This window comes from Scomber japonicus, chromosome 3 (genome assembly GCF_027409825.1).
Source record: "Scomber japonicus isolate fScoJap1 chromosome 3, fScoJap1.pri, whole genome shotgun sequence".
NCBI classification, from domain to species: domain Eukaryota; kingdom Metazoa; phylum Chordata; class Actinopteri; order Scombriformes; family Scombridae; genus Scomber; species Scomber japonicus.
Window position 1 is genome coordinate 13036768 of NC_070580.1, and position 24985 is coordinate 13061752.

Genomic DNA, 24985 nt, shown 5'->3' on the forward strand with positions numbered 1-24985 from the left:
TTGTGTGGGGGTATATGGAAGTGTGAGACCTATACTGTATGTATCTGACAGTGTGTTTGAGTTGATGCTAGTTTTGTTTTATTTTGAATTTTTTGTTTTTGCATGTGTGAGTATTTATATGTGTGAGAAAGATTTTTGCTAGTGGGTATTTGTACCCTGTGGTTTGTACACACACTGGACTTGCTCTAGCTCTGCAACTCCACCCTGTGACCCACACAAACACACACACGTACATGCACAAAAACACATCCTCCCACTCGTGAGGACGTTTGCCAAAATCAATAGAGGCTTTTTAATGCCTCTTGCTGTAGTATGAGTTTGAAACTGGAGTGCAGGATCACAAATATGGCAGCCAGGGCCCAGTGTTTGGGACGCACCCAATTTTTGGCCTGTCTCTTGCCACTCGTATCTCCAATACCGCCTCCATTTATCCATGTTCCAAAAATAAGTAAACACAACACTTTCTGTGCTAATAACTTGTACCTTTACCATACTCTTTCTCAGATTTGTATTTATTCGTGTTCCAGGCATAGGCAAAGACAGACACCTAAAAGACCTACTGTCCTTCAAGGCCACATTGCTTGTATAGTTTAATGTCTTTTTCAGGTTTGCCATAAAATGCTGCTGTTGGTTGAAAACTGCACTCATGTCCTTCAGTATTTTATTCATGCTGTAGATGAAAAGAAGCTGTCCAAATCCTTTACAAAGATTACTGCCACAACCCATCCATACAGACACTACTCTCTGCAGATCAGATCACGTAGGCAGAACATACAGTACGATGCTGGTTATATTTTCTTAGTGCAGAGCTTTCCTGCTGTCACATTGCTTTTAAAATTCAAATGCAGGCTAAATGTATGTGAAATATGCAGTGTGCAGATGTATTATATTGGAAAAAATAATATAGTTGATATCTGATCTGATTGGCAGAGACTATTGAGGAACTTGGATTGGGATGAATGTCTCAAATGCCCTAAAACAGTAACACTGTTCAGTGTCAGTAGAGTTGCTTTAATTACGTTAGCAGAAAATGTTCCATCTGCATAATCCCGTGTACCTGTAGTTTCTGGCAATATAATGGGATGAGGGATGGGGAAACAATTTGTCATCTATCAGGAGCAGTTCAATGTCAGTGTCACTTTAACAGTCAGTGTTTTTGCTTGCCACTTGTTTACCCAAAGTCTCTCCTGGCACTGCACCCACTGAGTTACGCATGCACGCACGCACGCACGCACGCACGCACGCACGCACGCACGCACGCACGCACGCACATAAACACAAGGCAGCCCTTAGTACCTTGTCTGAGCTACACCAACAGCCTACAGCCAGGCTTACAGGGCATTTCCACTAGGAAGCCAAATCCCCTCTTCTCTTGGCTCACCTGGCAGCGAAAGAAAAAAGACGGCAGAAAACATTTTAAATGTAAGGGTTGGGGAGCAACTTTTGACGATAAAAAGCGCATCAGGACATGAAGTGAAGGGGAAAGAAGCTTTAAGGGGGGAAAAAAAGGGATTTCATTTGCAGGGTTTTGGTTGTGTTGGCCTGTGAGTGGGGCATTGATAGAGGATGGAAGGAGGCAGAGAAGAGGCTAGGTGAAAAAAAAACCATGGGTGTAGTCGTGCGCCATAAAACGTCCCACTGCCTTTCCCAGGGCCAAGTCCTCGCTCTATTTCTAATGAACTCATTTATTCTGTTTTGCAGGCTTTACCTCTACCAGCAACAAAAGACAGTCTCCTGGTCTGTCTCTCTGAATGCTCTGTTTCAGGGTTTGTTGAGCATCTAGGTCTGTCCTGTGGCATTACCTTTGTTTACTTAATGCTCAACATCGATCAAATGCAAAACCTGAGACTGTCCTCTGCTGGCAAAGACATTGCTAATTAGCATTTACTTCTAAAACAATGTTGATTGCAAGTGACTGATTAAATGTATTTGCTGTTGATGCATTACTATGTAGTGTGTGAAGCTAAATACAGGCTCGTTTAAAGATGTGAAGACAGAATCCTTAAAAAAGGTTGTTATTGTGCCCATATATTCTGGTCCAACAAAGGCAAAAACATCAATCGCAGCACATTTTGTGTGAACACAAAATCGCATTCTGGTTTTGGCCAAATATTTAATCTCTCCTCCTCTCTCTCTGTGTGTCTCTGTCTCTCCCTCCCTCTTTCTTTCTGAATAATATGCCACTGGGAAGTGAAAAAAACTGAGAGCACGGATCCCCACTCCTCCGCTCTTCTCGGCTGCACGTCTGTGATGTCATAATCACTCACATCAAAGGCTATGCGCTCAACACGGCGACTGTCAGCTTCCCTGGAGGCGTCATTAAAAACGAACAGAGCAAACCGAGCCAGGCCTGACAGAGACGCATCAAAACTTCCGAACGCGCACATATGCACACATGCGGGCGCGTGCTTGCACATAAATGCGGCTCACGCGTGTGCAAGTGCACATACACAAACAAGCATGGATGCATGTGTTGTCAGGTGCATGCACGCTAAAGCACATACTAACCGAAATACATTAAAGAGGCATTTTCACTCACACACACATAAATAACCATAAAATCATGTATACCCTAAAGAAAATGCACACACTGTCTATAATCCCTCATACAAACATACACATGCTAGCAATTGAATGTCTACTTCTTTTCTCTTTGACAGTGTCAAAAATCTCTTGTTCTATCATGCATGAATAAGAGCTGAGCATTAAAACAAGACACGCGTTGCTTCCAGCTGCATCGTACATGTGAGTGGTAACATCCACAGCATGTGAACATCTGTTGTGAAGATGTGCTGTCGTGATGTACATTCATGATGCACCCTCATGTTGTTGCCAGTCCGGGACCTTAATGCAGAGCGTGTACATAAATGTACAAATAGCCTACATCCACTCGCCCACCAGCTTTTCATCCCTTTCTGTCTATCTCTTTCTCTCTCTTACACACATACACACATACACTCATACACAGGCACACACTCATTTGCACAAACTGGAGGAAGGACTATAAATAGTATGCCTATGATGCGATGCTGTGTGTGGTTTCTCCCTATGGGTTTGTGTGTATGTGACTGTCAAAGTGAAGAGAGAGGGAAGCAGTGGAAGGGGGGAGAGCGGCGGAGGAAGAAGACGGATATTTAAGAGAAAGCTGGGCTGTGCTCATGTCTGGTGTACAGCCAGTGATAAACAGTCCATGACAAGCATGGTGAAGACGGTGAGTCCCTTTTGATTTTAAATAAATATAAGACATTATATGTAAGAAATTAGCATTAGCATTTGTGTGTGTGTGAATCCAAGATGTGTTTATGTATGATTTTGCTTCTGGGCCAACATGGCCGTTCTTCATGTCAGTCTTACCCCTGGCAGGGTCTTCTGCTCGTGCAGTGCATTCTGGGCTTTCAGGGCCGACTCTCTGGCACAGTAGGTGAGGAAGGCACAGCCTGAAATACAGCAACAGAAAGAAAGAGAGAAAGATAATTATGTTATGTGAACTGGGGACAGAGAAGGAGAGACAGCCACGGGAGGGGGCTGCACCAATCATCAGTGAATAGCCAAAAGCAACACGTACACACACATGCATGCGTGCGTACACACACAAAGTAAGCCTGCAGCCATAGCTCTAAAACTGTATGTATCTGTCTACATGGCTGCGTTGGGAATACGTCTGTGTTTGTGTGTGTGCCTGTGCGTGTTTGTGCACAACATACATCATTTCAGTGACTGAACAAACTGAACATTCCTCTGTACACAAACGCAATCCAATATGCATGCAAAAAAGAAATAGGCATAAATAAAGGCATAACCAACAATTACAGTTTTGGAGATGCAAAGATTTGTGCATTTTGTTGCACAAGAGCCCGCAAAACACATAAAATCAGACTGAGTTTTCTCCCCAGCAGTATGAAATAGCAGTTATCCATTCGTCCATCGCAGTCTTCTGGCTGCTGTGACAGGGATAGACATTTCCCTGACAGCTTCTCTCTCTCTCTCACTCTCTCTCTCTCTATCACACACCCCCTCCCCACCCACCTCTCCCTCCACCCTTCATTTCTCCGTCTCTCTGCTCCATATGTTCCAAGACTACCCACAATCCTCGGTTTTGTTAGCACCTGGGCTGACATGTGGGGGTGGAAGGAAGATGGAGACACAGGAGGCAAGGCAGAAGAAGAAGCCGTGGGGAACGTGTAAGCCGTTCCCTCGCCACCCCCTGTTGACAGTGAGGCGCACGCCACTGTCAGAAAGCTGACAAACTGTCAATCTCCAGATCAAGGCAAATGATTCATGTGTTTGACAGTTTAATAAAACACTTACAAAGACAATTGCACAGTAGGCTGCAGTGACAAGATTCAATTTGAGACAAGTATTCCTCATATTGTTATGTGCAGGTGTTTTGCTTGTTTGCTCTGGAATTTTTTTTTAGCTAAATACAAAATAAACATTTAAATGGAATTCAGTTAAATCCAGCGAAAGAAAAAAAAAAAAACCTCCACAAGGGAGAATTAGTCTGTTGGCTTACACAATGATAAGAATACTAGCAGACATTTGAAGCGTTTGAAAAATATCGTTCTTTTAGGGAACAATGAGGTAGACATGAGCATTAGCAGCAGGAAAAAACGCTGCCATGCAACGAATACAAGCACAAAGAAGGACAGTTTGTTCTGGGAACATCAAGGACTGAGTATTAGACGATTATCACAGACCCCTCCCCCCAAAAAAACACAAACACAGTGCAGTTTAAAGAAGAAAAAAAAAACCCCTCCTGTTATAGCTCTTCCCAGTTGTGCTTTGCTTTGTTCTTTTTGCATACTGGGGGCTATTTATCGTCGAGGCCAGCACCATGTACTGTATGTAGAAGCAGCATGCCTCTCGACTCTACGTCTTTAACCCCGGGTCGTCCTGATGGCGGGACACTGGGGAGCTCCGCCTGTTGGTGTTTTTAATTAACAGGCCTCTCTCTCATTAGGGGGAGTGGGAGCTGGCCGCTGACAGCTTGGCTACCTCCTCATCCTCTCCGGGCCTGTCGTGTTAACGCTACATGCCGGCACCCTCCCACAGGAAACGCACGCATGAGCCTCTGATTCACACGCCTGACACTCAATCGCATGTTTGGAGCATGGGCACAGGAAATATATAGGGGTGGAAAGGTGTTGAGATCCAGTAATACCACAATGTAAAAAACACTCCATTACCAAAAAAAATGTTGTGCATTTTGAATTATTTGATGCTAAATATAATTCATTTTAAAGTCACTTTAGCTGACAGATATTTGTAGTAGAGTAAAAAAATAAATATGCTCCTCTTTAATGCACTGATGTTTAAGTATGAAGTCGAACACTGAAAGTAAGAGGTAAAGTACAAGTACCTCAAAATAACCTCACATACATGCAAAGGAATCAAGCTCACACTCACACATAGATACACACACACACACACACACACACACACACACACACACACACATACATGAAAAGTGACAGTCAACAAACATTCAATTTATCATCATTGTCACAAGTCAGATGCTGGCAGCGGCTCTAGTATCTTACTAAGACCCATATTGGCCCAGGAGAGAGAGATAAGCTGTTTGTTTCTGCTGTCAATGCTGCCAATTTGGTTTCCCATCACTTCAAATTCAAATCAACAGCAGCACAGAGGGGATCTGAGAGAATGTGTGTGTGAGAGGAGAGGAGAGCAGAAAGAGAAGGGGGGGGGGTGTGGGAGGAGAGTGGGGGTGGTTGGAGAAAGAAAGAGAGAGATGAGGGAAGGGAGGAAGAAGGGCAAGGGAGCAAATAGAAAGGGGGGGCAGCAGAGAAGAAAAGCAGAACAGCAACGGATGCTCGGCAGGAGAGGGAGAGGTAGAGAGAGAGAGAGAGTAGATAAGATCACCTAGCTTCTGTGAACACCATCCCCCTGTGTCCTACACTCGCTTCTTATCTCAACTGCTGCAGACACCCTAAAGGGACACACACCCGCCGAGAGGGAGAGAAACTGAAAAAGGGAGATCGAGAAAGAAAGAGAGAAGGAGAGAGAGAGAGGAATGTGGGGAAGGAAAAGAGAGAGGATGAAAGAAAGCAACAAGGGAATGGTGACTATGAATACTTACTGGTGAGGGAAGAAGAAAAGACACGAGCTTCAGTGGTGAAATCCACCAACTGTCACCAGGCCTCATTTAAACGACAGCTGTGTCGGACCACATAGAGCTTTGACCTTGTTAACGATGGGAGACCTTGACTTGATGAGCTGTCTTTGTTGGACACAGTTCCCCAACAACTTGACGGTTAGGGAATATCAGTATCTTTCATCTCTCTGTATCTTGAATAATTTAAATGATGTCCTTTTTTATTATTTATCTCATCTTATTTAATTTCAATATATCAATATATTTGAAAATTTGATTTCTTTAATCTCATTTTGCCTGGTTACCAACTACTTGACTAACAGCAAAATTTCAATTACTGTAAGTAGTATTTTGGATATGTGGACAGACTTTTTCTTCACCTAAAACAGCTACTTTTAACAATATTTATTCCCACCATGTTTATTTGTGGGGTAGTTACTTCCTTAAGTCATTAAAACCTCCAAATTCCCAGAAACAATACAGAGAACATGACCTTTGTGACCTAGTTACGGCTTTGAATGGGGACCCACCAATCTTTAAATTCTCCTTTGAAACTAATTATGATTGTACTAAAAGTAAAATGAATACCAATGCTTTCCTGAATTAGTGCTTTGCGGTATCACCGGACACATGAATTACTTTTTTTTACCAGCGTGCATTGCCTGACGCCACCCAAGACTAGAAAGCTAGGGGACAATGTTATTGCATAGAATTCTCTAATTATCTTGTGCCTATTAATTCAGGGATTGTAAAAGGCTGACATAAAAAGTTCCCTCCTCTCACTCTATTCTTTTATTCCCAGCCACAGACGGGGAGAAACTCCCAGTGATCATTTAAATATTTCAGAACATCTTGGTAAGAGCCTAAAAAGAGTCAATAGCATTAAAAAGCTTTATCCACGGCGCAGCTGAAACTCCACGCTGCATAGCCCTGGAACTCTGCCTCGAAAAACTTTGGCACAAAACTTTGTTTGAGGCTGTGCAATTTCAGTCAGTCAATAGAAATCTCCACGTCTCCCCTACCTCAGTTCTGTTAGCACTTATCTCCGCCTGAAAGAGTTGACCAAGGACAGCCTTTGCTCAATAAACAGAAGAATGTTTTTTTCCCTCCTTTTTAAAAGATTGACCTTAAGACAAGAACATTCTGACTGGATTTTTGTGAGTGCTAAGGCTTAGATAACTCTTCAATTCATTCCTGAAATGGGTCAAAGTAAAGATGAAAATTCTTGACTTATTGTGTTCAGAGAAATAGCATATAAAGCCTTGGTCTTTTAGTCATTCGGTGAAAACGAGTAGCACTGAGTGCAAAGGAGGAATACTAATAAGTGTTGTATTAAGAGAGATTCTGATTCAAGAATGATACAGTTGCCCTTGTACTGCTGTATCCGGGACACTCAATATGAACCGTGGGATTGTTACTATTCAGTTCACATCTGGTTGAAAGCGCCAAAAGATTAATACAGAAAAGAGGATGATTGCATTGCAGAAAAGTCTACTTTTGAAAATAAAATATACATATCTTCTGAAATTATGATATCTATGTGTATATGTCTACATCTTGAAAAAAGAATTTAAAAAAAGACATGCACAGCCTAACACCCAGCTGGATGGGTGCTGGATCAAAAGCAAAAGGAGTCAGAGGAAGAGCCTTGTGCATCACGCAGCAGAACCTAAAAGTCCTGTAAACGGAAGCAATTTGGTGTGCAGATCTCTCTCTCTTTTTCAACTACATCTACATCTTAAACATCTCTAACCACCTTACTGACTGTGCAATAAGTGTCGTTCAAGTGCTAATACTTTGATATATTAAACAGTTTTGGATTAATAAAGATTGCAGATTGGTTAAATATCTCCCTACTGAATCTGATATCAAAGTGAAGACCCTGCAATTTTAGGTTCTGTGAGGAAAAGTAATTCAATAAAGTGAGCAGCAGTTGCTCATATCCCCTTCACCTTTGCTGACCTTTCAGATCATTACTCACAATGGAAAAAAGAGACAGAGCATAGAGGCTATTTTAGGGGACACAGCCAAGGTCTCCAGGAACACTCATACTTTCTCCCGGTGTCATCTTAAAATCTTTAATTGGCAGCTGTAAACCCTGATTAAATAAAAAAGCACTTTGAATCTCACTATATGAGCTCAGAGAATAGCACTGTACTCTGTGTGAACAGCGACAGAAAAAGAAAGAAAGAAAAAAAAAACTTCAATTACTGTTCAGAAACCACATCAAGCATGTTTTTTTTCATTGTGTAAAACAGGCCTTAAAAATTCAGGAGCTGTTTCAGGGACTAATGAATGCTGGTCTTGAGTATGATATTATTTCAGCAGAGTGAGGCAGAACTAAGGGGCAGTATTATGAAAGAGGAGGTGAATCCATTTATAATGGAGTCTAATAGCAGTCCCAGCTCTCCTATAGGCGACTATATGCAGATCCCTTAGACCTCTCTTCAGGAGAACAAGTAAAACCTGTAATATAGAGAGACGCATTGAAAAAGCCACCGAGGGAGCTGGACAGAAAGACAAAACAGTGAAAAAGTTAATAACCAGGTGCTGGATGAAACTCAAAGGGACAGCACTGCTATTTTGTATCTGTCGCCGTTTTTTCTCATTCTTAAAAGTACAGGACAGTAATTGAGAGCAACATTGGCTCTAGTTGTACTTCAATTACTATCTAAGACGAGGATATGAATATTGTTAAATATAAGTTATTATACTGTATCCTGGGAATCCTGCATACTGAGTTCCGACTGGGAGGTGTCAAATACATTTTAATAACTGTGCATTTCCTGCAAAACTGTTGCACTGTTATCATGCAAAATAAATGCACTCTGAGGGTATGAATGTTACATTTAAGCAACACACTGAAAAAGAAACTGAACAAATTGCTTATAAGTTGCCCAATAATGCCAAGTGTGGGAATAAAATCACTTAATTCATAAATAGGTTGGTTAATCTGGGATTACAAAATACATATTGAGGAGTAATAACTCAATAACTGCTACCTGTACTTCAGATGCCTTTATCTGAGACACAGAAAGTGGTGGGTAATTAAAAACAAAAAACCCTAAAAAAAAAAACTGTTATTGTTGTTGGACCACTAATCCAGAGATTACAAGTATCAGTAGCAAATGCAGACACACTCGAAATTTCTCGACACAGCTTGACCATATAGATTGAGACAAAACATACATGCTTTCTTTAACAAAAGGTGTGCAAGAAAGAATGACAACCTTCAAATGGTATTCGTGTGTGTGTATGTATGTTTATGTGTTGGTGGGCGGATGTGCATGTATGTGTGTGTGTGTGAGAGAGAGAGAGAGAGAGTCCCTGAAGATAACAAGTCGCATCTCTCACCCTGCTTCCCAGAGTGGCCGTCTCTAAGCTGTGCTAATCGATTGGCGAAGGAGGAAAAAGGGCCAGCTTTAATGTGTTGCATGTGAAGGATTTACTGGAGAGCAGAGCCACTGAATCAATGGAGTAGAAAATGCATCATTAGGACAGTGTCGCCCCCCCAACACCACCCACCAACCCCCACCTCTTCACCAACCCCCCCCCCCACCCCTGTCTCATCCCATGAGGGTCCGGGACAGAAAACACACATAAATGTACACACACACACACACACACACAGGCTTACATGTGATGCTTGAGCTCTCATGCCACAAAGTCAAACATCCTCCAAAACTACACTGACACAGAAGGAATCACATGTAACATAAATGCTTAAACACACACTTATACACACACTTGTTTAAAGCGTCCCCGATGGCTCAACACACACACACTGAAAGTCTAGAGCTGTCCCCAATATCCAGGCAGATGAATCGCCTTACTCTCATCCTACCTCAGCCCTTTTGCCAGGAAATGTTTGGGAGACCCAATTTTAGCTTTTCACAATATGAATAATTAAATTTTGAATGAGTCCTGAGATGAACCAAAATTCTGCACCCTTACATAGTATGTCAGGCACTCAGGGAAATGTATTGCAACTGACTGCTAAAACAATGTTTGATAGATAAAAGATGGACTTGGAGATCTGACCATTTTCATGCCAAACAAGTCACAACCGTTCAGTGTTTCACCTGGGAGCTTGATACTTGGCAGACTGGAAAAACCTCTGAAACATTGTTTAGACCATCATAGGAAACTCTCCTCTAAAAAACAGACAACACAGCACTTTAAAGCTGAATGTCTTGTTTCACTTATTCACTGATTTTGGGTGTTCACACACATCGGACGTTTAAAAGACAGAATATACCAGTCTGTATCCATACATCCCACCACAAACCTGCAGTTAATGTTTTTTTTAACCTAAAGCATGATCTTTAACTAACATAAACCATATTTTACCTAGCAAAACCCTATCTTTTCCTAATCTTAACAATACCTTAGCTGGCATGCACTGGTTATGCAGAAAGCTTGAATTTTAAACAACATTAGCACTGAACTTAATTTGCAGAATCATCCAATCTGGAAATTCTTGTCTAGATTGCATAATAAAATGTGCAGAGACAAAATGAGTCAAGTTTTACTCTATTTTTATCTAGCTCTGTTCATAATGGAAGAGACATAACTGGAAGACATCAAATTCAATTCAAAGTCCAAATCAGCCTCAAGTACAGCCACACAAACACTTACAGTAGACAGACAGACAGACAGACAGACAGATAGACGGACGGATAAAGATATAGTGTCAACGGTCAGGTAACAACCCGGCAAAGCATATTAATCCATCTACAGATGAATCATGTATCACTAAGAAGACAAAGTGCTTTAATTCTGTCATGGGAGTGGTCCCATGTCTCGTCCCGCTGGTAAAACACTTACAGGATAAACACTCCCATTAATATTCCTCTGTGCACCTCTCCTCTCCTCTCCACTCCACTCGCCTCTCTTCTCCTTTCCTCTCCCTGTCCTATAATCCTGCCTCGGCGGACATCCTGTCCTGTCCCGTCCGCCTTGCCAACCTGCAAGATGGAGATGAGAGGACGATCCAAATGCAGAAGGGGGAACATGAATCATTACACTTCCTGTTGTGGCACGCTGTCCGGGGAAGGAAGAGAGAGGACGCCCCCGGGGCTCCGATTGATTCCGGAGACTTAATTGGGTTTATTAGCCAAGATGTTGGGCCCCGTGAGGAGGCTCCCAGAGGCCGCCGAGTCCCCCCCACCCCCATTCCCACTCTTCTGAAGGAGAAAGCCTGCGTAATTGTTTTCCCTCCATCTTCTGTGTCATTGTCAGATGGGTCCTGCGGGATTATTAGCAACCCCAGGTCCCTCAATAATTCATCCAGAGCTATTTATACACAGATGGAGAGTCCTCTAAAGTCTCCCCCAGTGAGCTTATCTGACGCTTAGACAGACAGACAGAGAGAGAGAGTGATGGAGAGAAACAGTGCTACAAAGGGGAACTAAGGGATAGATAGACAGAGAGAAAATGGGAGAGACATACAAAGAGAGTAAGAGGGATGGAAAGAGGCAATCACAAAAAGAAATGCAAAGAAGAGCAAAGCGAGTCTGACAGTGAATAAAATAGTGCGAGCGAGAGACAGCAACGTTTTAGGTAGACCCAATGACAATGTTTCTGGTGTGCATTGAGTTTCAAGGTGAAACTCTCTTGTCTGCTTTGCCAAAGTGAACAAAAGCACCGTCCCGGGAATAGCATACCCTCACACAACACACATTAATGGCTTTTAATCTTCCCCCCTTTTTCCTCCATTTAACACAATTAAGATGTTTGCAAAGCTAACATGGACCACTAGTCGCTATAGGAAGGACAGATGAAAGACATTCAGGGATTTCCATATGCAAAGTAAACACAGTTATCCGTCCTTTCTAATGTGTCAATGCGTAAAACCAACAAAACAGCAGCCAGCCATTTCTTAAATCTCCTAATAATTCACTAACATAACATTAACACATTAGCATATTAACATTAGCACATTAAATAGCTTCTAATCCCAAACAGATAGCGGTTGGGCTACAGGAGGCTGCATGACTGCATGCTTTTAATAGCTTTCAGATACCTACATTTTTCCGCCTGCAAGTTGAGGGGACATTTTGTTGTCGTCAGACTAATGAACCCTTTGGCGCACAAAGTTGATTTTCAAAGTCCCTTTGTTGGTGCTCCAGCTATAGATAATTATATATATTCATCCTCTTTTATGCAGCTCATTTAGAAAGCTTGGCTTCCTCTCGGACAAATTGGGACATTGAAAGGCAGATTGGAGTGATGACTTTTCCATTTTACATCGATGGCACATTAATAAGGGCAACTATAGCTATGGGAAAAGACTTGCTTAAACACCCTTATAATATCTGGTCATTTGTCTGTTGCAAATAGCATCACAAAAGTTATGCCTATATTTAAAATGCAATTTTTCTGCCTGTATTAACAGAAAAAAGTCTTGCACTGTAAATTTATAATGGATAAAAAAAATGCTTAGCTCTGAATGAACAATTAATTAATTTCCCAAAGTATGTAATAAATATGCTAATATTTTTATTTACAGGCTTAAGTTAGGTACTGTTTTACAGCTCATAGTACATAAAAGGTCAGTCCACTGAAGTGCATCGGGAGAGTCAATTGAACTTAAACTGATATGTCCAGCTGTAGAGCTTTAAAATAGAACCATTATAAATAATCCTAAATAGACATATACCTGTGTAACTTTTATCATGTTCCTTCTTTGGTGTTGAATTCGATTTGTTTCAAAAAAGAATATTCAACATTTTGTTGCAGCAACTTTTGCATTTTCAATTTTAACTCCAATTAAAATTGGAAATACTATTGGAACATGGCATTGGAAACTCATTTCCCAGTCTTGTTTGTGAAGCAGACTTTACTTAGCTTTGGGTAGAGTCTATGCCAAATTAATTTCTACTGCCCACTGCTCACCTCATAGTATTGATGAGTGCTCCATAGAGAAAAGCGCGTTTTCTCTCTCTTTCTCCCACACACACTCACACATACAGACGCGCACACTGTTGTTGCTCCGGGGAAAGTAAAGCTTATCAACAAGCATATTCTCTTTCTCTCTCTCTCTCTCACACACACACACACACACGTGAGCGCAATCAGCCTTTTCTGTCTCTATCTATAAACCCCATGAAATCATTCCACACCAAGTGAAGCGGGGTATGTATAGGTTTGGCCAGAATTCCCATCTCCTGTTCTGTGATTAAAGGACAAACTAATAGGCTCTGTCTCGTTGGGAACCTGTGTGGGGCTGGGAGAGACCTCAGAAGCCATTAAATTGCAAATCTGTAATAATTTGCTGAAGGCTTTCTGTCCAGATCATTCCCTAGGCTGATTTGTGCATTGAGGTAACGCTCTGAATGGCCAAGCACAAAACCAGCTGAGCCCACCAGCTAGCCAGCCAAGTTAGTATACTTGAGGGTACACTCTGGATGCACACAAGGCCATATTTACTTTACAAGAAACTGCAGTGCAAACTTGTGCTGCGCCTTTCATCCAATTTGAAATGAATGCCTGAGTTACGAAAGGCAGCGGCTAATGATACGATAATTAACAAGGCCTGGCGGAGTCTGTTAAGGAGCAACTCCGTGATCTGAAGACCCAAGAAGAAAAAAAAGAAAAGAGATCAAAATTCTTTAATGCTGAAATAAAATATCAAAATATCGAAATATAATATAAAGGAGTTAAATAAACTTCATAGGGAATGAAAAATGAGATTGAATGGCATAAAAAAACACCTTAAGGAAAAGGTTGATTATTAAAAAAATGAAATGAAATGTAAATTAATATAAGAGTGCATTCACCATAGAGCATCAGCAGCCAAGTTAAATTGAATGACTGCAGCCACACAATATTGTCAGATGTTGTATTTGTTATTTGCTATTGCTCACTTTTGTTTGTATGTTGTGTTGAGCTTGTTCAGTGCACTTTTTAATTATTTCAGCAGAATGAGCTCACCTCACCCTTCTGTTAATATACCCCTGAGGCAGAAGATCTTCCTCCTGTAAACGCATACAGTATAAATATAGGAGAGGGGATGCATGTTGTGTGCTTCCAATTTGGTTTATCCGAGTTTGAAAAGAGATATAAAAGGCTTCAAATCTGGCCCTCGGTGACACTGATCCAAACACACACATTCATATGAAATTTATGAAGTCCCTCTCTCTTCCTTCTGCTTGTGTGATTGTTTTAGCTTCCTGGCTTAGGAACCAATAACCATACTTGGAGAGGACATCAGGAAACTACCTACACCTGTGTAGTTTAGGCCTTAGCTGATTGAAATGGCTTCCTGTTAACTTCTTTCTTCTCTCTCTCTCTTCCTTCCAGGCCTTCACCAGCCAGTTTGGTTAAGCATGCATCACACATGACTACACTCATCCATACACTGCATTCATTACTGACCTAGCTGACTAACATTATTATATCATTTTATTTTAACTAGAAAATTTCTCGATTCTCTTTTTTGACACTGACTTTGAGTCAGCTCATGATGAATAACAAACACCTACAGTGCACTTCAACAGTCATTTAGTAATTCTCTAGATGTTATCTCTACTTTTGCAACAAATATTATTATCCTTCAACTCATTTATCAAAAAGGTCAAACCACAGCTGTAATATTTGGTGGTACTTGAACGTTGATACATGCACAGATTTATGTGCTTCTCTCTTCTATCTCGAACAAATGCAACAATAAGTCTTGAAGTAAAAATTATAGTGAGCTTTTACCTTAGTTGGTTATAAAATGGTGGCTTTTACAGACTTTGTTGTTGCGTGAGAGCAAAATTTGAAGGTGGTCAAGCTGTCCGCTACAGTGAGTTGACGGCAGAGTGACTGCACTAATATGTAGCAAGGAACTATTTCTGCACAGTCATCTATTCTTGCAGATGTCAAACACAAAAAACTTTAAAATCCTACACTGCTGCAGCCTCACATATTTAAACACATAACAACAAACTGCAGGAGCTAACATATGCAGAAGAAAAAGGACAAACACTCAGTGAGACCTGTCCCGTTAACATGTTGTCAGAGAGCCTGCTAATAGGGAGGGCACTTGGTTATTTACCCCCGGGGCGGCTGGGAGCTGCAGGGGTCTAATTCTGCTACCATCCCAGGAAGGTCATTCTCCCTTCTCGAGCCATGATGGCCACAGAGTAGTGCTTAAATCTGGCAAAACGCAGCCTATAAATTACAGCAGAGGACAGAGGGGTCAGAGCCTGGCATGGAACTGGGCCAGAAGCTATCAATCTGCCGGGGCCAGCGAGGGCGACATCTGTCTCTGGGACTCCCTCACTCTTTCTACTTCTCTCTCTGTCGGTTTCCTTGCCTGCTTTACAGTCTTTCCTTTTCAGCCTCTTCCCTCTTCCTTTCGTTTCCTTTTGCTCACGCCGTGCCTGTCATTGAATCTCCCGGTGCCTCCATTTTTAGTCTGTACCTCTTTTTTACAATCTCTGCTCTCTCTCTCTCTCTCTCTCTTTTTATTGTCTGCCTCTTGATATTTTCTTTCTGTCTTTGTGTGCAACCCCCCACCCCCCCTCCACCCCTGCCAACCCGAACTCTCCTCCATGGATCTCCCTCGCCTCTTTTCACGCATTCTCTTACATCATCCCTGTTTCAACATCTCTCTAATTCTCCTTCTCTCTCCCCCTCTCCCTCGCTCTCTGTCTTGAGCTCCTTGTCGTTTTACGCACTCTTGCACCATCTCCCTCTGCAGCGATATGTTTTGGTCTATCTGCTCTCCAACCAGCAGGATAGGATAAAGCCTTGATGTACTTTCACTCCATGTGATGCCAATATGATTTGAATGGTAATATCTGATAGCAAAATGCACTGATCTGCACAGTTTTGGGGGAATGAAACTGGAAAGAAATGCACCCAGTGGGTAGGCAGAAACAAATACAACATTTGAAATACAAACTCAAAGCAGATCTGATGCCTTATGCCACTCAGAGCTGTGCAAACTTGCATATTTATTAACAAGAAATTTACATTCAGTATAAAATATAACAATTAAGAAAATGTTCTGAACTGAGTTGCTAACTTTAGATATTCCCAGATAGTTTAAACAATAGGATGCTGACTCTGGCAGACAACATTTCCCAGGCCTAATCTACAACAAACATCTTGTCTTGGTTGATGCTTCTACTAATTTCATCAGAACATCTTACAACACATTTTCTACCCAAACCCTCGAAAACTTCTGCATGACTTATTAATCCTCCTCCATTTTCTGAATCAAACTTAGCCTTGAATAATTGAGAGGGATCTTTGAAAAGCCCTAACCTCCATCCCCACCTTCCTTTTACAAGTCAACGTGGTGCATTTTTAATTGGGGACATGAAATAGGCATGAAGGGAGATGGGAAGAAAGTGAATTGAATCAGGGACACTCAAACCTGGCAGTCATCGCATAGCACAGTGGATTGTATGCATGCATACAGAGAAGGCTAAATATGTGTCTGGCCTGACAAGTCACACATGCTCAACAGTCTTTGACGTGCGCTCTGTCTGGGACAAATAGTACAAGACTCATGTAATCCCTGCTTTAGAGTATCCCAGCAGGCAGACCCAGATATGCCACTTCGAGTTATGTTTAGTAATTTGGTTGAGAATAAACATCAATTCGACTTTCTATGAATCATAAATCTCCAAAGCTGAATGATTAGTTTAGTTTATATATATGGACTAAAAAGGTAATTGAAAGAACCGGTATTACTGTTTGGAGAAATAACTGAGGGATTGTCACAGCAAGGTAATGATTTCATTTCTCTGTGATATTAAAACAGAACATGACCTTGAGAACATTGTACAAAACACACAGATATTGGGGAAGATTTTTTTTTTATTACATACATTAGATGGAGTTTAAAAAGAGTAAAAGATAGTTGGAGAAAAATATCTAACAAGAATTAATGCTTGCTGGAAATGCATTAATGGGCCACTGCCACAGTTAGCTGTGACAAACTTAAGGTCTATTTTTCATATTGCTGCTGTGTCATGCTGCTATTTCTTCGTGGAAAGCCTTTGCAGCAGAGGGCTGCAGCTGGTCCCCTTTTCATGTGCACACTGAAGGTTTGAGTCAGGTTTGGACCAACAATATATATATATTACTATTAAACACAGACAGTTACTATAAAGCATTACTTTGGTGAGGGCTGAAATTGCATGACCCGAGGCCTGCACATTACTCTCCTCCATGGTGCACGGCGCATACACACACACACACACACACACACACACACACACACACATAGACACACACACACACAACATGACAAATATTCAGAGAAAATTTATATACATACACTGCACCCACACAGATACTGGGGACGGTTATTATACTATTCCCCATCATTCATAATGCCTCCTGACTGTACAAAGCTTGATAAAAGGAGTCAGTAGCTCTAATCCAAAAGGCAAAATACCAGTTTCCAAGTTCACACACACAGAGGAGATTCATAACCTTTTGACTGCTGAACAAAGGAAATGGTATTTAAGCCTTTTACATTGAACATCTACATACAGAGCCCAATGCCCAGCTAATTGCATGGCACATTTAAGAGCTCCAGATATGGAACAAAGTGGAAAGTATATGGAGTTAAATAACAAAGAGCCTCAACTCACTACCAAACACACTGTGGTTAACTGGCAGTATGGGTGAAACTACATGAATACTACATGAAGTTCTTAATCACCCTCTAACCTCCTGAAATACAGTGAGTTTTCAAAAACCTGTAAAAAATTCATATCAAGCAAAAAAAAAAAAAAAAAAAAAGAAAAAGAAAAGAAAAGAAAAGCAAGCCTCTTTTTTTCACAGGGAGCTATATTATTACAAATACAGACGTAAATAAATGCAATCATGAACAAAACAAAAGTACAACTCACAAACAACGTGTAAGACTTTCCAACATTTCAAAAGTATTGCATTCCCCATCTCCAGAACCGGCCACCTGGCCACCCTTTCAGCTACCCTGCCAGAACTGAGTAGCTGAAAGATTCAAGAGGCCCAAAGCGTCAACTTTTTAAAAAATGTAACACAAGACACAATAATACTTAGCTGATGCAAGAACCTGGAAAACAGAAAATATTTACCTCTCCTAGGAGCATATGTCAAAAAAAGGAATTTTTTTTTTTCATCTTCTGAAAGAATAGTACACCGGGGCAATGAACACGGCAATAGGAAAGCAAGACTAAGGAAAAAAGAGAAAAAAAAGAAGGAAGCCAGTGCAAGTTGTTTAGCCTCTCTTTATGGAAAACAAAAGGCCAAATGTTGATTAAACATTTAAGGCAGACTTTATTTTAACCCAGCTCTGGGCTATCAGCCAAAGTGGTTAAGTGTATCAAAACAAAAACGCTTTTTTTGTTGTACATATACATTTTTTAAAGATGTTTTTGCCTTAAAAAATCTAGGAAACTTCATGGATCATGTTTGTGTTTGCTGTATCAGAATATTGATATCCAAGTTTGTGACCTGGGATAAAGAAATAAAATGCCCCCCCAAAAATATCTATCTATCTATCTATCTATCTATCTATCTATCTATCTATCTATCTATCTATCTATCTATGTGAAAATTGTTGAGATCAGCTGCCTCTATGATCTGTAACGATGGCCACAAATCTTCAGTGTTGTGCTTCCCCACAGGTCAGCACTGTCGTCCACACTGACCCATGGCTTTGCCGCGTGGAACCATTAACTACGCAGTAACACACTGGTACATGCTGACTAGACCATTTTACTCTATGATACTAGATACTAGAGGCACAAGTGCTCCTGAACTATTAGCATAAAAAAAGTTTTCTGTGAAGCAAATCGAGTGTCTGGTAAATGACAATGTACTTCTTTAATTTCTATCAATAGTCATTTTAAAAGCATGACCGAACTTGCAAATTCTGAGAGCTGCTGAATGTATGTCATCTAGTTTCAGTCAGTCTTTAGGGAGTGAGATGAGATGAATGGGTAGACATTGCCATCCCTTTACATGATCTCTCTCGCTCTCTTTCTTTTTTTCTCCGTTTCTGTGTGTATGTAAAGGTCAGTGGTTTTAATGAGAGGACCGCTGAGGTCAGAGGAGCTAGAGGGCTCCACCTCCCTGACAGGCCTCATGACTCCAAACCTGCTGTTAGCATGCTAATCCTTGCAGGAGCTCCGTGAGCACTCCCTCCTTTGGCTTCATGCGGTCATCTCTCACTGTGACTAACTGGCTCCCTGCTCGGCCATCAGCTGGCCCCCATCTGACAGTCCCCTCCAATAATAATGGACAACAGAGGCAGTGCTGCCTTGACAACGGTCCTCCTGACAAATTAGACTCACTGTATTCCCTGCTCTGACTCCGCCTCTTGTTTCCCTCTTGTTGCTTGGCAGTTCTAGGCTCTTCCAGGACAGGGGCGGTGGGTGTGCTGTGTGGCGCCTGTGGTCGGGTGTACTTTTGGTGAGAAGCGACCTCCTCCGTGACACATGTTGCCTTTCTCCCTGACAAAACACTCAAAATCGATTGCGATGCGTCTTCATAGAATCCGGGCACAATGTGGGGCCTGGGCGTACTTTTCTTAGCTGAGCTGAGTGGAGTATTCTGGGCCAGGGGAGGAGCAGAGGAGCACATAAACACACACACAGTCACACACACTCATCCCAAACCAAATGCGAGAGGAGGAGAGAGAAGGATCCCACAGAGAGGATGATGCAACGGGAGTGAAATGTTTCGGCCAGAATGCATGCTGCATTAACGCAGACCTGCAGGACGAAACAACACACAAAAACACATTTCTTTCTCCTTTTGTTCAAAGCCAAATTTGGTTTTATCTGTCTTTTTCTTTTTTTACAGATGGTACTTCTCTAATGACAACCTGTAACACCTAATTGCCTCCAATAAAACACAGCGTGAGTCTTTCATGTTTTTGGCATCATGACTCCTGGCCTTACCAAACACGATAAATCCATTAATCTGTTCTGAACCTGCCTCCCTGACATATTCAGTTAAAAGGGCTAAAATATCAAAACCATAGGCGTTCAGAGGAAACCATAACTCCCTTTATGAGCAGCACAGATTATAGCCCTCATCTGTAGCATAAGCCATCTGCAGTGTGGGTAAATTTAAACAAGATTACTATTGGTCATTACACTGTATCTCCACTTGTTCAAACATATTAAACCTTATATGATCATATAACCCTTTTCTGAAGTATTGATATTAAATTACAAAATGGTTCAACAGCCAAGGTATTATCATTAATCCCGACAGTCTGAGTGAGCTGATGGGGTCCTCTCTCGCTGAAGAGGAGGAGGTGATTTGTACTAAGAACCTGTGACATTTTGTTTACATCATTTGCCAGGTCAAAATGGAGTGTTTGACCCAAATGTAAATTAAGTTTCGACACTCGCTTTGACTTTGAGCGACTCGCCTGCTTTGTAACTACTTTAACTGTCTGAGCCTATGGAGAGAGCTGTTGTTAATGTATTTAGTTTGGACCAAGGACAAATATATTGCTCGCATTAAATGAAACAACGGCAGTAAAACAAACTTGGTGACAGTTGCATTTGCATTTGTTTGGAAAAACGGAGATGTAGATAATAAAGATTTGGCCAGGAACACAACAGTGCCTGATAATATGATAACAGTAAACAACAGATAACACCTTTAGTTATTAAATGTCTAGCCTGTATCACCAGAGCTCAATTGCTCTGGTGATTATTACATGAAATCAGGCTGATGAATAGTGCTAGAAATCATATCTACACCTTCTCTTCTTCAATAGACCCCCACCTCTCATGCTGCATTGCCAAAGAGAGGAGAAAGAGAAAGGGCTGGCTCTTTGTGCTAGCCGTGCCTCTCAGCCGTTGTGCTTCAGCAGCAGCAGCAGCAGCAGCAGCAGCAGCAGCAGCCGGTGACCGTTATAAATGGCCTCTATTAGCATGGCTCGGTCGCAGAGGGGAGAGAAATAAAATCATTGAGAGAATGTAGACCTGCACTGGTGTCCCTGTGCCCGCTCCAAGCCTCTGCAGACCCCTGTCCCATGCTCCCCTCCTCGCTGCTCCTTCCACCCCTCCATTCCAAGGGGACAGAATCCTAAAGACTAGATTACTAGTGATACATGGAGTCATTATGGGGAGGGTTATGGCAATAGTATCACAGGCACGGCTGACAATGGCAATAATAGGGGGCTTTTTCTTCCAAGGTAGCATTACCATAGCAAAGGCTGTTTCTTTAGGCCTGCTGATGTACAGTAGAAAAGGATCAAGGCTTTTTATTACCTGGCGTAGCAGAAAAAGCTCTGCATTATCTAGCTGAGAACATGCTTATTTCTTTGTAAAAGTGTCTCTTTGTGTAAAGTTAAATGAATGCAACAGTTTCCCCAGATCAGGTATTGCATTGTTAGTGATGACAGTTACCAAGTATGTGCCATTTGAGAGAGAGAGAGAGAGAGAGAGAGAGAGAGAGAGAGAGAGAGAGAGAGAGAGAGAGAGAGAGAGATAGAGAGAGAGAGAGAAAAAAAAGCTGAACAAATTTGTAATGGAAATTAAAGTCAGTCATCTACAATCTGCAGTTCAAGCAGAGGCTTTGTACTATCACTGGCATTATAGAACATGATGCACTGTCGTGATCAGGCAAACTTGTCTGTGCAAGTACATAAAGTGAAGACAAAGCGAGAACGAGGGAAAGCAAAGGATAAAATGGATTGAGCAGAGTGGAAGAGACAAATAGGGGAGCCTAGAGAGTTTTCTGGTGGGCAGTTCTATAGACTTCACTCCACTGGAGCATTTCACACCTTAAAGGGTCATCAAGCCCTTGGTTTAACTCTCTATGGCAGGACTCTGAAAAATGCAAACAGAATAAAGGAGCTGAGGGAATAGCAGAGAGGGATGAGTGGTGAAAGACTGTAGCAACACGTATGTGAAACACGTACATTTATAAATTTGAGGTTGTACAAAATGTAAAAAGACCATTTGAAATGCAGAAGACTGCAGTGAGGATGTTTGAACATGAAATTGCCATCAACATTAGCATTTAAGAAATGGGTTTGACTTTTAAACCAGCCAAGACCCAGAAAAAATACAGCATTCATTATTTCTCCCCAGAATATTTATATATTTGCATTTAAGTGTTGTCTCAAACTCTTGCTGTGACAGCTTACTATATTGGATTCATGTTACGCTGTGTCCCCTTCAATAAAACCGATATAACAGGAGTGTATACAGTCATTCACTCTACCTGTTATTGTAGGCTGAGCTGTCTTTTACTGCTAATTTGGGAAGTGTCTATGGAAACCTCAGGAAGGTGTTAAGAATTTGTGGAGGGAATGCGGCCTTCAAACAGCTTGCAGTGAGCTAGTGAGCCAGGGAGTAGCTAGTGCCTCCAGCTAGTTAAAATATGAGCGCAGCGGGGGCTCACTAATGAAAGCGGGGGCCCAGCCCGGGAAGCAGGGCCGTATATCGCAGTGAGGAGACAGTTCTTAGAATCAGCTGGCGAGCCGTGCCTATAGTTCTGGGGCCACTGGTGATTAACTGTCCAACAGGGAGTCGCTACTACAGCTGGGCTATTAATAAAAGATAACCCCCCCCCCCATACACACACACACACACACACACACTCTACACCCACACACACACACACACACACACAGACACACTTTCCTTCTCCACCTCTTTGGTTTTCCCCCATGCCTGCAGACAGTCTCTGCCCTCTGGAATTATTTGTATATCATAATCATTTCCTGACACATGGTGCATGTCACACATTGTTTACATGGGGGCAGAAAGGTGCTTTACAGGAGAAGGGGGGTCCCAAATAAAGTGATAACTCATTCTTAATGTACTTCGCTCCCCTGGGAGATGTCCTGCAGGTATAGCGGATCAATTAGTGACCTCTCATTAGATGGTGATTTGCAGAGAATAACCCTTCCCTTGAGAGCAGAAAATAAAATCCAGGGCTAAAGCACAATCATTCCTGTTGCACCAAAAGGCTGGACATGAATATTACACCACAAGACCATGTAACAGTGTTGCAAAAGTTTATGGTTATTTAATTCACTGACATCATTATTGTAACAAAAGAATCCGCTATGTGTCAGTCAGGGTAAAACAGTCGATAAGAAGTTTTAAAGATAGAGCAAGGTAATTCTGCATCTAATTAAAATACATTTGACCACCTTAAGTGTGCTATTTGCTTTCCTGTTTTGCACTTTAATTTTTATCCCCAAAGAGGGAGGAGGGACAACTCCGATTGGCAAAACCTGAAAATCTGTACAAAAGTAGGCTACAATATATTCACAGGCCCACTCCCTCCGTGTTGCACACGTGCGTACACACGTGCACGCGCGACCGCCCCCTCACCACCACCACCCCCATTCGAAATGCACGCGCGCACGCGCGCACACACACACACACGCATACATACACACACAGAGTTACGGGCAACAGAGTGTACGGTGCTGCGGGCAATCAAACACAGCCTCCCGCTATTGCAACGTGAAAACGTGAGGTTAATGGCCTGGATTTAGCACTGTAGTGAATGAAAGCACGTTTACAACCGCTGGACTAGATGTGTGAATACTCCCATACACACTGTTCAAACAGGAACATTGCTCCTCCTAATATCACCCTACATAAATTCATGCCGTCGTGACTCCCGATTCGTGACACCCTCATGCTTGGATATGCTTGGATATGCTTGCTCAATAAGGTAGAAAATGAAGCACTGAATTGAAGATATCCACAGACATGTCTAACAAAGGAAACATTATCTTTTTTTTTGTTTGGTACCACAAATCCTGACAAAAACATGCACAAAGTCATTCAGGTTTCAGCTCTACAGAAAATTGCACAATTTGCCAACAATCGCGCAGTTCTACTCATTAAATCCTGCATGATTTACGTTCCTCACTCTCACAAATGTGTGACAGATTTCACGCTGACAAAAAAACAAGTAGAGCTTCATAGTTGTCTCAGGGATATGGGCATAACCCACCTTTGTGCATGCCCGTGAAGCGGTCCTTGAGCACAGTGAGCTCGTAGATCTTGCCGAACTCCTCGAAGAGGGGCCGGAGGTCCTTCTCATCCAGGTTGCGGGGGATCTGACCGATGAAGAGTTTGATGGCATCGTGGTCCTTCATGGGGATGGTGGCCGGGCAGCCCGCCGGGCTGTGGCTGTGGCTTAATCCGTTCACGAGCCCGTTCGTGCTGGCGGAGACCACACCGACACCGACACCGTGCACCGTGCCGTCCACCTGCCCGTTGGTTAAAGTTGCCATCTTCGGACCGGCCAGTGAGTTGGGATGGGTACAACAGCAGCAGATGGTGATGGTGAAGAATCGTTTTACGTTGAAAAAAAGCTGGTGGAAGTCTTGGTCAAAATTTGGTTCCGAGACCAAGCCGTGCCAGAGCTTATTCCGCTCTCGTCCTATCAAAGCCAATATTTACATTGATGTGAAAACACATGTAGCATTTGGCGAAGACGCATATCAAAAGCGCGCAATGCCGTTGGTCCCGGTGGAGGCTTTGATTCCTTATATTTATGTCCTACCCAATAACTCGTTCATTGATTTCATAAAAGAGAGACAGAGAGAAAGAGAGAGAAATAGAAAGGGGAGGGAGAGAGAGAGATAGAAGAGAGAGAGGGAGAGAGAGAGACCAAGAGCGTTCACTGTCTATTTACACCCACGTTCCCTCGTCCCAGCTTCTTGGCACCCTTTTATTTTTTTGCATTGAGGAGTCGGTATGGGTGTCTTCTCGGTTTAAACGGACAGGGCCAGCTCAATCTCTGCCTGTACAGCGGGGAGGTTTCAGTAAAGAGGGGCCGCTATAAACTCTGCATATGTCAAACCCAGGGTTTTCTGTCCCCCCTTTTCTTATGAGAGGACCAAATGGTACATTCCACCAAGGGGAGAGGGTCTATAAATAG

The 24985-nt window shown here is 42.1% G+C and overlaps 1 protein-coding gene across 1 annotated transcript in view; it reads right to left on the minus strand.

The window, feature by feature from the left end:
* celf4 (CUGBP, Elav-like family member 4) overlaps positions 1-24720 on the minus strand; it is a 95653-nt gene extending 70933 nt beyond the window's left edge. The window contains exons 1-2 of the mRNA XM_053315172.1: positions 24053-24720; positions 3355-3437 (exon numbers count right to left, since the gene is read on the minus strand). Coding sequence (XP_053171147.1) covers positions 3355-3437; positions 24053-24335 — 366 coding nt within the window. The 5' untranslated portion in view covers positions 24336-24720. The remainder of the gene's footprint in view (positions 1-3354; positions 3438-24052) is intronic.
* Positions 24721-24985: the final 265 nt, after the last annotated feature.